The 18,052-nt window shown below is 41.4% G+C and overlaps 1 protein-coding gene and 1 long non-coding RNA gene across 2 annotated transcripts; one reads left to right on the forward strand and one right to left on the reverse strand.

Annotated features, from left to right (window-relative positions):
* The first annotated feature begins 222 nt into the window (after nt 1–222).
* LOC122133599 lies at nt 223–867 on the forward strand. The gene is made up of 2 exons (XR_006152893.1): nt 223–416; nt 716–867. It is a non-coding gene; the product is annotated as an uncharacterized LOC122133599 (long non-coding RNA).
* A 5,994-nt stretch (nt 868–6,861) lies between these two features.
* On the reverse strand, nt 6,862–16,673 carry LOC105896723 (protein FAM180A). The gene is made up of 3 exons (XM_012823522.2): nt 16,328–16,673; nt 9,930–10,027; nt 6,862–8,499 (listed from the first exon to the last, which is right to left on the reverse strand). The coding sequence occupies exons 1-3, from the start codon at nt 16,428–16,430 to the stop codon at nt 8,173–8,175; spliced, it is 528 nt and encodes a 175-aa protein (XP_012678976.1). The 5' UTR covers nt 16,431–16,673; the 3' UTR covers nt 6,862–8,172.
* Between the last annotated feature and the right edge of the window lie 1,379 nt (nt 16,674–18,052).

Here is an 18,052-nt window from a genome sequence, read left to right on the forward strand (position 1 = left end):
AAGGCTTATTGGACGGTATCCACTACATTCTAGGGGGTCCTTGCCCTTTTTTAATAAGACTGTTTGTTAAAAAGGGCTGTCTCACCAGTTGCCTCCAGCTGTGCACCCCCGCTGTGCAGGCCACTCACGGGACCTGGGGTCCAGGCAGAGGTCAGCCTATCAGTTGATCCCAGGAGTCCGTGGGGCTCGTGCACAGTGGAAATTCACTGGCCAGATGGTCACCCCATGCTGGGTTTCCAAAGCAGGTCTGAACATGCCCTCTCATCCCCCCCTCTGGCCTATATAAGCTTGGGCCACCACTGGCCAGTTGTGGGTCAGAAGAAGCTGGAGAAAGTCATCATCAAGGAGTTCGGTGGACTGTTCAACATCATTATCAGAGACATTCACTTTCATCATTGCCGTGCGTCGATAAGATTGTGAGTGTTCTGTTGTCATATGTGTGTTTAGTAGCAAGTCTGTTTCGTGTCAGTGTAGATCATATATGTACGTTTATTTGTGTAGGAAGCATTCACTGTCAGATCTCATTTATGCTACTTTAAAGATTTACCGTTGGTAACGGAGATACTGGAATGTCCACCATTACGCGGCACGGTATTAAAGGGACATATCCGCATTTATAGCCGTAATATTCATCATGTAGGCTATACTATATTCATTCTTGTTGTTTATATACTTGTTAATATTTGTATATATTTGTTATATATTATTTCCATAGAAACCACGGATTCTATCAGTCAGTTCACTGTCATTCACGGATTCAAGTGTGGATATGAGTCCTTTACACGGATAATCATATTCACAGTCCATTATCATTCAATTCAAGGCTTGAGTGTGTGTTTTCAATAAACATCAGTGTTTTCATCATCATTGGGACTTGACATCCGTTCTTGTTCTAACCGGACAGACCTGTGGCGATTGTCACCTATTTCAAGTACACCAGCAATACAGTCCTCTTTGGGTTTCAGTCAACTCAACATCCCCCTATTTTATACTGTTATTACAGCCCGATTCATTGTTTCTGGCATTCTCTTTGTGGATAAAATGTCTGTGTATCGAAAACCCAATATAGGTGCCAGTTTGTTAGAAAAAGCTTTGTAGATCTCAATTGAAATCCCATCAGGACCTGCTGCCCTAGCGCTTTGCAATGAGCTGATGGCTTGTGTGATTTCCTGGCATGTTATAGGGGCATCAATAAATGTTTGCGCCTCTTGGCTTATCTGTGGAATGTCAAGTTTATCCAGGAACTCCTGGATCTCCCCAGTATTAGCATTAGCCTCTGATGTATAAATATCTGCATAATAATGTCTGAATTGGTCATTAATAGTCTGTGGATGGGTGGTGGTTTTATCTGGTGCAATACGAATTTCAGGGATAGCTGTCTTAGCTGTTTTCTGACGTAGTTGATGAGCAAGGAGTCTGCCTGCTTTATCACTGTGTTCGTAATGCGTTTGCTTTGATTTATAAAGAAGTTGTTCTGTGTCTCTAATGGATAAGCAGTCATACTCTGATTGCAGTAGCAGACGCTCTTTGTGCAGATTGGAGTCAGGATCAGAAGCAGCTCTACAGTCTAGATCTTTTATCTGTTTAGATAAATCAGTAAGTTGCAATTTACGCATTGATTGCAATTTGGCTGAGTAGGAGATGATTTGACCTCTTATATACGCTTTTAATGCCTCCCAAATGATGCTATATGACATACCTGGAGTTGTATTGGTCTCAAAAAGTAGTCTATTTGACTACTAATGAAATTAGTGAAATCCCAATAGCAAATCAGCCAATAGCAGCGGGTCAAAGCGCCACGTTCTGTGCTTTGTGCTACTATTAGGCATATGAAGGTCTAACTGTAGAGGGCAGTGATCTGATATAATGATACTGTGATATTTTGAATGTTTGACAAAATAAAGAGACCTATCATCAACAAGAAAATAATCAATTCTTGAGTAAGACGTGTACTGGAGAGTAAAAGGAATATTGTCTGGTTGTGGGGTTAGAGCTTCTCCAAGGGTCCTGTAGCCTGTAATCATTCAGAAAAGACAGAAGTACCTCCCCAGACTTGGAAATATTGATTTGGGTCCCGGCTCTGGACCTATCCAAAACCGGGTCAAGAACGCAGTTGAAATCACCTCCCAATATTAGATGATGTGAGTTGATATCTGGTGACTTGGCTATAAGGCGTGAGAAAAACTGTGTATTGTCCCAGTTTGGACCGTATACATTGGCTAGGATAATGGGAGTGCCAAACAGTTTCCCTGAGACTATGATGTATCGCCCATTTGTATCAGAGATAACTTGAGATGGGACAAAAGGGGTCCCCCTTTTAATCAAAATTGCCACCCCTCTGGCTCTGGCCTCATAGTTAGAGCAGAATACTTGATCAACCCAGCCTCTTTCTAATTAAGAACGTTCAGTAGCCAAGAGATGTGTCTCCTGTAAAAAAAATTATATCTGGGCCTAAGGATTTTAAGTGCGAGAAGACACAGGTGCGTTTAATTGGGTGGTTCATCCCCTTTATATTCCAGCTGATGAGACGTGTGGCGCTACTTTGTGAAGTCGTTCAGTATTTTAGGTGAACACTTGGGTGATTTAGTAGTAAAAGGTCCCAGTGGTGAGCAGACAAAAAACATACATTCAGAAAAGAAAACAACAAACAAACAAGTAAGTAAGTACCCTATACCCCTATGCCGACCTCCCCCTAAACTGGAGATCGCATGAACAGCCCCTAAACAGAGGTAATAGCACATGGCTTTACAGGTAGCCTAACTACTGAACTAGTATGCAGTCTGTAGGAAATTAGAAATGCTATACAGAGGTAGGTTCCACAATTTAAACATTGATAACACATGAAGTTGCGAAAATTTAAACAAGAATGGCAAGCTGCCATATTAGACCAACCATTAATCATATAGCCATCATCAAATAACTAAGTTTGTAATGACCAAACCAAACATATTGCAAACCAGTGAGGAGAATAATAATAATAAAATAAAAAGAATGTGACAATCCTCACAAACGACTACTGTGGCTTTGGCAGTCCTTATTATCTAGTTAGCTTATATTAAGAACAAACATAGCCCACTGCAAAACGGTGAATAAGGAAAAAAAATCACCTTGACAATCCACACAAACCTATTGTGGCTTTGGCAGTCATTATTAGATAATTAGCTTACATTAAGATCAAATGTAACAATGTAAAAAATGAAGTTTCGTGCCTTTTATGAACTTCCCCAAATCTCTGTATATATGTATATAATTTTTGTTGGTTCCACTACTGGGTTCAGTGTTGTTGCTAATGGGGCGATAATTGGTGTGACACACCTCAAGACTTTCCCTTGCTTGGAAGTCTGTTAAAGGGGTAAGCTGGGTGTCTTAAATCCTCCGTTAAGAAAATGAATTAGTATTGTGTATTTTTCAAAGTTTTCCATGATGTGTGTTTTTTTTGTGATATAAGATTGTCATAGATCATTTCCGCTATTTGCATTGGGTTAAATATGCAAATTAGCGGCGTTAAATACGTGCAAGTTGTAAATATTGTCTAGCCATTAAGTGGGTGCTAACTGGCTAATTCATTGTTGTAGATACCAGCATTGTGTTACCCTCGTGTTTGTGATCGCCCATTACTGCTGTGTTGCAGGTATGTTGAGCCTGACTGTGTTGTGAATATTTATACTTAAAACTGTCACTTATCTGTCATGTACTATGTTTATGTCTATGGTTGCATTTTTATCACTAATATTTAATACACTATACGATCGCGTTTTACTACTAGTGTTGTAGAGGGTAGGCTGTAATGTATGGAACGGTGGTTAGCCTATGGTAGCCTACGCACATTTCATTTGTTAGCCCCTTGCTTGGAAGTCTGTTAAAGGGATACCAGCATTGTGTTACCCTCGTGTTTGTGATCGCCCATTACTGCTGTGTTGCAGGTGTAATAAACTGATGACAGAGAGCGTCCACGACTCCGCTGCATGTTCTTTTGACCACAAAGAGACATTTATTTATAATTATTGTAGCGGGCTGGTTAGAGTCCGTTACACAAACATATTGCAAAACAGTGAGGAGAAAGAAAAAAATATCACCTTGACAGTCCCCATGAATGACGGTTGTGATTATCAGTCAGCCCTCTTGATTGTGAACAATGTTCTGGGAAACATATGCACGGGCAGCTTCAGGATCCGTGAAAAACGACTCGGTCCTGTTGAATGTAATGCGGAGCCGGGCCGGGAAAAGAATTCCAAACTCCTGGCACATCCTTTAACATTCGTCTAACGGCGTTAAATGCCGCTCGCGCTTTGGCCACTCTCGCAGTGAAATCCGGGTAAACAGAGATGGTCATGCCGTCAACCCGCATCCTCTGTTTGGTTCTTGCTAGGCGCAGGATATCGTTGCAGTCCTTGTAGTAGTGAAGACGCACTATGACCGTCCTGGCTGGTTGTCCTCCTTGTGGGGCTGGCTGTAGTGATCGGTGCGATCTGTCGACCAGGGGCTCTTTTTCCAGGTTGAACGCATCTTTGAGCAAAGCTGAAATCGCTGAAGTGGAACAACTGCCAGGAGATTCAGGTATTCCAACTATCCTTATATTGTTTCTCCGCGACCTCCCTTCTAAATCTTCACATTTGTTTTGAAGGATATCAGCCAGCTCGGTCAAACGCTTCACATCGCATTGCAGTGTAGTCACATCATCACTACAGGTGGACAGACTGTGCTCTGTGCTAGCTAGCGTGCTGCGTAGCACAGCTAGTTCTGAGTTCGTTGTGTTTTTTAATTCCACCAAACCTGATTTTAGAGCCAAAACTTGAAAAATCGCAGTTCGCTTTCGAGTACAGATTGAACCTCCTTTTTCATTGCACCAACTAGGTCTTCTCGTAGCTCACATTTAAATCCTTCAAAATCAAAGGGCATAGCTGGGGTGCCTTCTTCCGCCATCTGTTTTTCGCATGTGGTCTGACTCGTTGAAGAAGGCTTCGACGCAGATATGGTTGTTTGTCGTGTTTTGCCAGGTTTGTTTGACATCTTGCGCGTATAATAGTTGCACAAAGCAAAAATGTCTTTGTTTAAAGTGCTGTTTAAAGAGGTTACCTCTGAAAGTAATAATGTAACCGTAGTTTCCTGCAGAGCTACACAAACACACGTGTGTGTTTTACAAAAGTATTGTGGAATGCAAACTTATTTGACATTATGTGATTGTACTTGTATCATTTATTTATATTTTTTTATAACAGACAATGAAATTCCCCTTTTTCATCTTTTTATTTTTTTGTGTATGGCCATTTCCCTCCTATAGGCTAGTCACTGTAATATTTGCTCTCACTTATATCATATGACGGTCACCTACAGGCCAAAAGATGATATTACAACACAGAGGAGTCACTGTCAGACCAGCAACCTAACGTTAAGCCTAAGGTGTAAACTATCTGATGGTTCCCTTCAGTGGCGATTTTAGCCTGACATTTCTGGTGGGGCAATTTTGTATGGCGTCATGTCACCGTCACAAAAATAGAGGTAGCTGATTATTATAAGCAGTAAGCCTATATAGACCAGTAAGATATGCTATGAGCTGCATTTTGAGCGCCAGCAGGGAGCAGAAATCCTATTTCAAATCCATTTCACATGCTTCAGCGCGACACAAAGATGTTGCCTATAATACAGCATTAAAGTAAAATGATTGCAACAAAGTAAAAAGATTAGACAGACACATAGCTCAAATAACTTGCATAATTTATTAAGCTTGTGGCACACGTGTGGCATACAATATGAAGCAAAAGGCACAACTGAAACAAATAACAGCAACAAAACATGCTGCTAAATGAACGAAACTTTGTTCTTGCAGATTGCATTGATACATCCATCAGCTCCAAAAAAGTTTGACTCACAGAATCGTAGTGTCTTTGCAGCCTGGTGTCGCCCTCGCACATCGTCTCAAAGTTCGCACTTCCCACAGGGCTTTTTGCACGATATCAGCCTCCCCAGTACATAACGATTCTCCTCCGTCTGTTTGTTGTGCTCTAAAATGTTCCGCTGATATGCACTATCTAGCTATGCCATGATGTTGACGTGCCCTAATAGTCCCAATTGCAGGGCGCAATTGATTATGGGGATTACAGCTTTCGTGTTTCACTGTTCTTTCTGCCAGATGCTTCAGGTCTTTGAATCCATCCGTTGTCCGAAACTGAATCTGCATTAGTACCAATTCCAAAAAGAAGGCATGGGAAACAGAACAGTGCTCGTTTTGATGTGCTAGCTGTTAGCCATGTCTTTCTGTCATACCATTCCGTCTTCATCATTCATCATTCTGACCAGGCTGCAGCAGGATCAAGTCGTCTGGTCTGTGTGGTCCTAAACGTTTGATTTCTAATTTTTCTTCCAGCGGCAATGTACTAAATTGCACCCTCAACAAATAATCTACGTTATTCATTGTATGAATTAAAAAACACTTCCAAAATAGTCGAAATCTAGCGATAGCTAACTAGCAGTGCCGTTACTGGCATTGATCTGACTGTATGTTTTTTTTCTTTCTTAGTCACGGGTAACAGATCTCGCGGTTTTCGCATTATTCCAGTCTAGTTGCCAGGCAGATTTCGTGGGGCACATCTGAAAGTGCCCCACCGCTCAATGTTAACTTTGGCCTGTGTGGTTCACGCTCATTGGTGTTTCCATGGTAACGGTGGGGCAGCGTGGGCCGTTGCCCCACCGGAAAGGGAGGGACAGCGGAGAGCAGCATTTCACAGAGCAAGCACACAGACAGAAAAACAGACAAATCAAATTACTCCAAAGTCAAATTACTCCCGAATCAAATTACTCCCGAGTCACGTTTATTCACATACATATTCACGCTACTTTGCATAAAAAAAAAATATATATATATATTGTGCCGCGAAGTACGAATGTATTGAGCTATCTGCACAACAGCGTCATCTGGATCTAATGTAGAAACGCCACTGGTTCCCTTCCATTGTTGTTAGTAGGCTATGTATGTCCCATAATATGTGTCATCCGCTGAAAATTTCAGGATATTTTTCAAGGTCAAAGTCCGCAATTCAATGATACATTTCCACAGAGAAAGATGTAATTAATATCAATAATGGGGTTCACCAAAAGTACGCTAATTCAGCATATTGTTATTTTAAGCTTCTCACTTTTTAAAACATAGATTATTTTCATTTTATTGTTGCATTGCATTGTTGTTTTGACTTGTAATCAGCCAATCAGTCTTTTAACAGGGGAATAGATCTCACAAGGCTGACGAGAGCATCTTATTGCTGCTATATCTTTATACAAGCCATTAAAATGGGCCTGGATGGGCCATTGATCACCACACTGAAGAATAGGAGCAGAGGGAGGGAGTTATTGCTTTCATCTGTGTTACCCCACTGTGTTGATAACATTAATGTATCATGGCTTCATGGAAGAAGCGAGTGAAATTGCCCTGGCAAAAGCTTCTTTGTAAATTGATTTAAATAGACAGTTGAAGAGGCCAAGAACAAAGAATAGATCAACTGGTCTTAAAACATTGAAAAAGTTCTAGTTGAATGCCTCTATTTCAAACATACTGTAGCTGACAGAAATACACTGTTAACACTATGTTTAGCTGTAAATGTTGGCTGGAATCTAATAAGAAAAAAGTAAAATGTAAAAGTGAAAAGTAAAAATGACCACTAGAGGTCAGCAAAAGAGTACAATAGAAAACCATGCAGACCAACTCAGATTACAAATGATTAGCACAATATAATCATTTAATTTTTTAACCTTGTATGTGCTTATTCACTAATTAATATGTATTATGCTTTCCCTTTTTCAGCAAAACAATAATGCCGCTTCTGTGTAACACAGTATTTTATATTAAAGATACAGTACAAAACCTACCTATTTTAAAAATCATTTAACCACAATTTTTATTAAGGCAACACATTATGCGTGTGAAATTAAGTCATGTTTAGTCACAGTACACTTGTTTTAAGGCGACTTAGGTATTTAGAGTCGGCATAGGATATTTGGTACAACTGTGGTGGCTGTGCCTGTTTAACCTGCTGAAATTCTGCTGCCACAGGTTCAGAGAAAATTCCATGAGTTCAGCCAGGCTCTTGGGTGCTAAAGACAGTCCCATGGACTGGACTCCCCTCGCATGTTGTCCAGACCGCTGCCTGCTGACCACACAGCTCCTGTCCAGAGACCTCCTCACCTGAGTGTGAGGTCCTGTCTGACAGCTTGCTGTAGTTCCAGCAGAGCCTCTGCCCACAGTTGCCTCTGGTAGCCCGGTGGCGCGTGCGTAAGCTTTTGCGCCATGTAGACCATGGTCAGCACAGTGCGTTCAAAGTCCTCGCGCCGGAGAGATCCGCCGCGACGAGTCAGCTCAGCGATGAGGCGCCGGATATCTGACAGCTTCCTGGGAAGCACGTCCTTGCAGATGACCTCCAGCGTCTGGACACGGCGCAGAGAAGCTAGCTCTTCATCCACCTCACTGAAAAGATCCTCCTCCTCAAGATGAAGACCGGACAACAGGATCTAAAGAGGGGTGTCGCAGGTCAATGCTGAGAAAGGATTTTATATTCATGTATATTCAATTAAAAGATGAATTTATCCAAGGCATCATTCAAGTAAATGAGATTGTAATCCAAGCAACAGTAGGTCATGAAGAAGCCACAGAAGTGATCTGAGAATGCTCTGCTGGAACACCACCTGACGCAAGTGCAGTGGTGGCATGTAGGAAGAGTAAATGGCAGTAAGGGAGAGTCTTTATAAATGACTCATTGAATGAGTACGTGATCTACGAAGAGATGAGTTAGTAAGGCTGATCATTCCTCTGACATTGACTTAAAAATAATAATAATAATAATAGACATACATTTATGTATGACATACATTTATTCTATTACATGAAACACTACATCATGATATGATGTAGTGATAATATTTTGCAAACCCAGACATAGGAACACAATTTAAGAATCACCACAATGTTATCTACATTGATGTTTCAGGTAGAGGTAGTTAAGTTTTTATAATAACAGCTTTTTAAAAATCTTTTTAAGAATGTCTTTTCCAATTCTTGGCATGTCTTTACAATCTTTTTTATCTGGACAGCTGTTCTTGTTTGCTCACCCAAAATTCTTAATTTCGCACTTTAAAGGCTTGTCCTTGAATATGTGACTATGTTTTGTATAGCAGGATGTTTTTTAACTGCTTCCTCTTGTGCAAAACACTTTAGCTCAAAACAGATGATTCACTGGCAATAATGAAGAAGGTTTGGAGACCTTTTTTGGAGAACTCTTTTTCAACACGCTTCAATTGTTGTTCTACTATGTCTGTTTGATCACCCAGGAACTCTATGTTCTCACCCATCAATCATATGAAACACAAAAGATGTTGAAATCACAAAACGTCATCATCAACCACAAAGCATTCTTGTGGCAATGGACTTAAAGCGGGACCTGTTAGGGATTTAGCGCTTTATAAGCTATTGGAGGCTGGGAGAGAGAGGGTGATGTCTGTTGACAAAAATTTGCAAAAGCTAAAAATGGAGTTTTCCTGGCATGTTGGGTCTTTAAGTTCTTAAGAACCACAAGGCTATTCTCTGTGGCAGCATCCTGTGACATTTTAAACGCTGAACTTCTAAATGTGGAATGTTTTGATGTGCCCGTGTAACTGTTTCATTAATGGAGCATTTCAAACAACAGAGAGAGGGAGGGAGAGAGAGAGGTCAATCTGAATTAGTTAATAAGCAAGAACGAAGCACAATAAATATGTATATTTAAGTACTGATGGGAACATACATCTGTGTATATCCTTACAATTCCATAGAACAAACATAAAAGGTTTAATTTTTCCATGTTGCTTTTATTCTGTGAGAACAAATGTTAAATATCTAGTAATGTTTTCTAGTTTTTAGTTATTCTTTTCATGTTTTACTTCTTTACTACTAAAGCTTGGCTCACCTCGTAGAGCAAGTTGATGTCTTTCACAGACTTTTGGAAGGTGGGATTGATGAAAGCTGGCGTCCCCCTCTTCACTCTGTATGCAGATGGGTAGAGGGCTGAAAAATAAGGGGGGGAGAAGAGAGATGCAGAAAAGAACATGTAATGCACAGGAGTTCTGAAAATTCATCACCTACCCTTCTAACTCTAAATTATCGCCTGCCACAGGGTGCCAGGAGTATGGGTGATTCATGCGGCTGGCTGGCTGGCTGGATGACCCGATGTGCAACACCAGTGAAATCACCTGTAATTGGTCAAGGAGTTCGCATTGAACCAGTCCCCAAGTTTGGTGTCTTGCCGGAGTACAGAATAGGAAACCACCACTATCTGCATAAGTATCATAACGCAGAATTGTGCTTGTTTTGTTTTTTGAGAGAGTGACAGGATGTAGTTATACAGAAAGACCCATGAAAGAGAGCCCCCCCCAGACATTATGGCCACACTTTCAAAGGTTTCCAGGGGGTGTGTGTGTGTGTGTGTGTGTGTGTGTTGGTGTGGGGGGCAACATTCCAATGTGTCCAGGCATGTGCGCTGCAGGTTGGCCATCTGTGATGAGTTGTCTGCTCCCCGTCACATCCTGACCATGTGGCCAGTGAAGCATGCTAAGGCCCAAATCCTTTACGTGAAGCACCACACAGAAGAACATATGCCACACCTGGGAACAGTAATGGTGAGGTATGAGGTGATTTAAACCACGTCAACTGCGGCTCCTTTATAGTATGCCTGTGCAGGTGGACCCTCGAATAATAAAATTCTATGTTGGATAGATGAGGGAACTTTGCAGATCACTGGAATCTTATGGAAAACAGGTGTAATCAGAAATGTCAATGAGAGAAAAATATGGTTTAACGGCAATCAGGGTTTCCTCAACTCCAGTGGTGAAATTATACAAGGGCTCCATGGTGTCTTCTGTACATTCCACCAAATTATCTAGCACCTCTGATTCACACACACACACAAAAATCAATTCACAAACACAGTCAACCCCAAACAAACAGACATGCCAAGAATGCTTGCTTGAAGAAGGGACAAACATACACTTCATCATTTGAACAGAGTGTGGACCAGGGTCTTCCAGCAAAGTTCATTTAAAGAACACAGCGTGACTTGAGTTGGCTCCTACTAAACTAAATGGAGAAGAGCAGGGATGTTATGAGATGTACAGTAACACTCTGTCAAAATGGTAAAAAAAAATGCTCAAGTGCCATTGTTCTTTTATCTGGCTGTACCCTTTTTTGAAACAAACAAAGTTCCACAGATGGATTACAATCCCTACAGTACCTCCCAAAGTCCTTGCGTTTGTATTTGAGATTAACGTGGTTAATGTAGGCCTACAATAGTTAAAATAAATAAGCACAACATACGTCATCAATTGGAATGAAGCCTGGGTTAAATCCTCTTCATTTTGAAGCCATTATGGAACAGTTCAACAAAAACAATAAACAACAAAATTCCTGGCCTTTAATGACTTAAATCTGTTTGTTCTGAAAATATATATTTATATACTAATAGATAAATAGATGTTGCTGATGCCAAACACCAGAGACTGTTCATGTGAGACTCTGTACGTTTTGTAATAATTGTTCCTTTGACTCACCTCTGTCCTATTCTTGTGTTTTTTTGTGTGTGATTGATCACACACTATCTTCTTAATTTGAATTGTGCTTGTTACGTTTTGTTTATTTTCTTTATTCCACCCATTTTTTGGCACTGCTTCTGCTCCTAAGACTTATTGACACCACTCCATCTTCGACACGTCCCTCCTGATCAGTGCTGTGCTCCCTTTCTTTCCTGTTGAAATGAATCGTGGAACGTTTGCCTATTGTAACTTACTCGCTCTGCAAGCTGTACACTGGGAAGACCAATAGTAGCACATAGTCTTCGCTGTATAATCTTTCATTTCTACCACGGCATTGCACTTACACAACGGGTGGTACTAGCACTGATTCTTTATCGGTCTCTGGCTTGGTTACTGTCTCTTTTTTTCTCTTCCTCACTTCCTTCGACAGCGTCTTCCTCTGTTTCTTCTTCGCCTCTGCCATGTTGTCCATACAGAGAATACTGCGCTAGCTTCCTCTTACAGTTAGCACATGGGTCTAGTTGTTGTTGCGTGAGGTGGTGTCATAAAGCATTACATAGTTCTCGCGAGAGGTCTCGCGCCCTGTACCCCAAAGTTACATAGAACTATACCAGGCCCACCAGGCATGCTATGGCAGAGTCAGAGATGCCAAGTCAGTTTACCACCAAAATGATATTGAAGCTGTTATGTTATGGTAAAATTGTTACATAATGTTTCTTTAAGGAAACAAACTCGACAACGACAACTCTTGTGACTGGCTGGTTCTCACTGTTCCCGTAAAGAGGAGTTGAGTGGCTTTAGGGCAAAAAGTGAAATTTGGGCGCAATGATAATAAGAACAGCTCTCAAACACGTCTAGGTTCCCTTCATTCGTACCAAAGTGCCATTGAACAGAATCAGATCGTTCGTGAACATTACATCACTATAATGTAGACTACAACTTCTGTGTCTGATGCGTGTGAGAGGAGGGTGATGCGCAGCCCCTCCCTCATGACAGCAGTTCAAATTTTGGAGGCACATTGGCAGCAGGTGAATTGCTCATAATTTTGTAGCATACCACACTCTGTAAGACAAAAGCAATGACAGACCTGACATCATATTATCGGTATGACACGTTCAAAAATACAACTTCTGGAGTATCCTACAGGCTACAGTATGAAACTGGTTATATATGCAAACACTGGGCATGATGAAGGGAAGGCTATGCCATTTATAGTGGCAAACATTCACACAATATTGGGTAAAAAAAAACCTGTGCTGTACCAAGGACAGTATGAAACATTCAAAAATATGCAAATGTAAGGAGGCCCTATTCTATTTAGTAATATTAGCCTGCAATAGTGTTGATCTCCGGCAAGTTTATTTTTATAGCTCATTAACTAACAAATATTCAGGCTAACCTTTTTAACGATCATGCTTCCTGCTATACTATACTATAGACTATATACATACTAAAGATCTGTTTTTTTGGCAAGGCTTAAAGAAACTGCATTATGCATGCAAGTTACACCACACACACACACACACATACACACATACACACATACACACACAGAGACATACACAGACACAAACCCCTTAACCCAGAGGTCTTCAACCGGGGGTCCGCGACCCCCAGGGGGTCCGCGGAGGTACTGCAGGGGGTCCGCCAAATTATTTCATCTGAAGCATTTACCCTCTTCCAAAAATTAAAAACGTCCAAAAGACTACATAAACATAAACAGAACGTAAAAATTGCTTTCTATTCCTTAAAAATAATAAATAGGCTACCCATGAGTGTTCACGCGATCATTTGATCATAATGGCAACATATGCACTTTTAGCTACATTTAGCTATCTGGTGCCAAAAGACGTTACCTGCCATAACCATACAATTTGAAATAATTGATCGTTTTGTAATTTCTCGGAACAAAAGCTCCTCGTCAGACACCCCTGATGGCGGTTCAGATGATCTACCTTCAGAGGATACCAACACCCCTTCCATGAACAGCGAAAAGCGCAAACGGGAGAAGATACGTAAATATTCAGAGAATTATCTGAAGTTTGCCTTCACCTACAAAGAGACCGATGGTGAAGAATTATGCGTGGTTTGCTCTTCCGTGCTATCAAACGAAACTATGAAACAATCAAAGCTGCAACGACATTCAAAGACAACCAATGCTCACTTGAAAGAAAAAAAACATTTAATATTTCCCGTTTAAAATCTTTTGAGGGCCAGCAGACCTTGATGAGACAATCAGCCAAAGTGTGCGAGCTAGCTTTAAAAGCCTTTTATCAAGTTGCATTACGTGTCGCTCAGACCAAACAGCCATACATAATTGCAGAAAGTTTAATATTGCCAACAGCTAGTGATATGTGCAAAACAATGTTTGGGAAGGATGAGTACCTTAAAAAACTGAAAAGCATCCCAATGCCCGCCCTATTGATGAATTGCCAGCTGATGTGAGGGCACTACTAGTCGCAAAACTCCCGAAGGCAGATTTTTTTGCATTACTAGGCTACAATTAGATGAATCCACCGATGTGTCAAACGACGCTCAGCTTTTAGCTTTTTTGTGATTTGTCGACGAAAATGAGATGCAGGAGGAATTTCTATTCTGTAAGCAGCTGCCTGGAGGTAAAAAAAGTTCAGAGATTTTCAAAGTGATCGACAATTTTTTCCGTGAACATGATATACCCTGGCCAAAATGTGTCGCGATGTGCACAGACGGTGCAAGAGCCATGTATGACGCACTGCATGCTTCATAGGGAGAATGTTGTTGCCAAAGACGTGAATGATGAATTCTCAAACGTCAGATCTCTCAATAGGAATGAGATATTTCATCCATACTTAAGCTTCTCAAGCTACTCAATTCTTTGTCCCTCCCTAATTTAATACAGAGTGATGGCTAACTGTAAGGGAGAAAAAATGTCAATAATAAACAGAATAAATTGAAACGAGTTTTGTGTCACAGATGATTTGTAATTCTGTTCAAACATGTGTAGGGGAGTGTGTGTGTGTGACTGACACTTAGTTCCAAATAAATGATATGAATATCAGGCCCAAATTTGGGGCTGCGGGGGTGGGGGTCCCTGCTCAGTGTCTCTCCCAGCCAAGGGGTCCTTGGGCTGAAAAAGGTTGAAGACCCCTGCCTTAACCCCTTAGCCCATAACCCCCCCCCCCCCCCCACTCCATGGCCATTGCTACTTGCTTGCACTATCTAGTGTGTTGTGAGTATACTGGGAGGACTTAAACACAATGTAAATGATATACACACAAAAATGAAGAGATAGCATCTCAAACTTGTCTCTAAGTCATGCAGCCACTGAGGTGTTTAATATCTTAGTCTTAAACATAGCCTACATCAAACACATGCAGCACCATCTGTGCAGCGAACATCTGAATGCGTGGTCTAGGGAAACACCTAAAATAGCCCTGGATTGGGAAATAGGCCACATGTCCTATCACATTCCTGAGAGACTGCAAGCAGTTTTCTCAGGCCCATGAGTTCACGTATCCAAAACAACTTAACGATGCTCATTTGCAGCCTTGTGCATGGCAGATTGCACGGGCAGGTGTTTGATGTTAGGCTGTTTTGGAGCTCGCTCGAGACGCCCGCTCTGAGAGTGACGGCTGAGGCTTAATTAACAGACGACATGCCCATCCATCACATTTTTACAGGCGTCACACCCAAAACAGGCAGCAGCTCCCTCTATTCATCACTGCAACAGAGTCGTACTTCACCAACTGGTATGCGTCAAAGTATAGTTATCACTGAAGTAAGTATATCATGTTGTGTTGGAAGCCCTCCAGAGGCAAGCTTCTTGAGACTTTAGCCAAAGTAGCTTTACATATCTTAAAGCTAATTACAGCACGAGGCTATGGCCCACCAATTTTTATGTGGGTTAGGAGATGGCTGCTGTTTTGTTTTTCTTTTTGAGGGGAAATCATTGCCTGCCAACTTCATACAAATTGAGGCCCCTGGTGTCCTTCATACAGAAAGGCCTTAAAACATTATTCAGCATTAAGCAGGATAAAATGACAATCCATCTGCTAAAGGAATGGGTTCTTGCCGTTTTTGGCCTAAACAGGACTACCCCTAATGTCCCAAGGGGTGAAATGTCCCGTGTTACTGTCCCGTAAACTATTATGGTATTTGGCACCATTTCGATCCACTTGAAAATGTTTTTCTTCCACGAATCTCAGTGTTTGTCAAGATGGTAATATTTACACCACAACCACAACCTCTGCTAAAGTCAAACCACTTTACACAGGTTCACTGCGAAGCCTTTTAGGGATACAGCAAGCTGTTTGACTGCCCTCTGAGACACCAATATGGCATAATATCTCTAAGCCACAGATGTTTTACCAATAGCACACAAAAGTGCCCTCCACAAATGCAGACAAGATAGCGCCTAATTAGTAAAACAGACAGTTCAGAGTAAATCTTTTTTCATCGGATCAATAGCAAAGAATTATGTCTCATAGAACTCTGATTCCAACAACACTAAGTCTGCTGAGAATCGATTTTAATGGAGAAGTCGAGGATTCCTGTGTCTTTTTTACCAAACCAAAGCTATTCCACATCCCTGAACCCTCCCAAACAGTATACAAACCCGTTTCTTTGTTATTAGAACAAATTTGCAACCGATACTGTTTTGTGTGACACATACGTATCATGATTTGGAACCTGAATAATTAGTGTACATCATAACTGTGAATAACTTCTGGTGTTTCACACCCTATGGTTGTGTTCAGGTGCATCTGTTCTAGCAGAACATCATGCCCAGCAGGTGTCTTACCTTTGCTCCAGTGCGAAGCAGCAGTCAAGTAGAGATTGCAGTAAAAGACAGTGATGACCAGAAACCTGACAAGCACCACACTGACCAGCCTGGTCCCCTCCATTCCTCTCTCTCTCTCTCTCTCCCTCTTGCACTGGACTCTAGGTTCTGGTTCAGCCTCACAAAGCACTCATGAGGGCCAAAGGTGCTGAACAGCAGCGGTGTGTCAAGCTCCAGGGGAAGATTACAGCCGATTTACAGACTTACTCCAACAACGCAATCTTCTGGTCCTTCTCACTCTGTTTCTCTCTCTCTCTCTCTCTCTCTCTCTCTCTCTGTTTGACACAGACACACATTTGCTCACACACGCCTTCTCTTCTCTGAGTGAGTGTGGAGTTGTGACTCTGGCCAGCCTCTCCGCTCTCATCTGGAAGTCATCAGGATCCAGGGAGCAGCTCCTGCTGTAGCTACTGGCAGCCCCCAACAGCATCAGCTGCCCCAGAGCTGCTGCTGGCCAGTTCTTCGTAAAAGAGACCTTCAGGTTCTTGAACATAATCAAATCTCATTTCAGACATTTTGTTAATTATGTTGTTAATTTGAATTGGGAATCTTGACGTGATTTTCTAGTGTGCTATGATTACAGTTACATCCAGGGGCAGCTGTTGGTATATCAGTAATTGTAGTGTTTGGCATTGTTCTGTTGTTGCGGGTTAAAATATGCTGTTGAAATATTGAACTAATATACAGTATTTAGGGTGTTTTTCTCTCCCTGGATTGATGATGGTCTTTCTCTCTGCGTGAGAACCAGCATTCAGAAATGTCATCTCTCTGCCAGGGAATATATAGTCTACTGTGCTGTTGCCATGTTGGGAAGGAATCCTCAGGGCTTTGCTTTGCTTGGCATGCATTCATAGGCAGACGTGAAGAAATGGAGGAAAATGAAAAAATACATTTTTAGTCACACAAGCCTATTCATCAAGCCTTTGTATTTTCTGAGAATGTTGGATCTTCTTGTCCATCAGCCTTAGCTCTTGAAAGGCAAATGGTCTCTGTGGATGTAAGAGTTTTAGCCTTATCGCCAAGACTATCATTTGTAAATCATGCCCCCCTTCCCCCAATCAGAGAAATAATGCATACCTCCTGAGTAAACACTGCAAATGAAGCAGATGGTTGTAGCCAAATGTGAGCAAAGTATGTCCGCCTGTATGAATAACCAAAAAAATGCCTCTGTCACTAATGCCCCCATCTTAGGTGCATTTAGATGTAAACTGTTTCAAGTGAAGATTTGTAGACTCCCTGATATATTCAATTTATTTAGCTAATAAATGCTTTATACGTTTACTTTTAAAGATACAAAGTGAGTATGATATCTCCAAGTTATTAAGTTGGCAACACAAGGTAATAGAATAAAACAGATGGTGCACAGTGTTGGGAAAAGGGTGTGTATGAGATACATATGTATCAGCCCATAACAAAATTCCTCAGCGTTATTTTCTTCTTGCGAGAGGAGCATTTCAAGAGAAAACCGTCTTGGCCAAATTCCTGGCCAATTCCTTCGCTATCTTCCTGTCTGCATGGATCCTGACCAACCCTCAGCCAGTGACTGAGTCGGAATGTACTGTACAGGCGTTGACATTAAGCAGTTGAAATGATTCAGACTGCAACTCTGACAAATTACGGCAACTGCAACTCTGATACTAGGCTACCATAGACCAGATCTGTTTTTCCAAGGCCTGCAATGAAAAC

Source organism: Clupea harengus, chromosome 16, assembly GCF_900700415.2.
Source record: "Clupea harengus chromosome 16, Ch_v2.0.2, whole genome shotgun sequence".
Taxonomy (NCBI): domain Eukaryota; kingdom Metazoa; phylum Chordata; class Actinopteri; order Clupeiformes; family Clupeidae; genus Clupea; species Clupea harengus.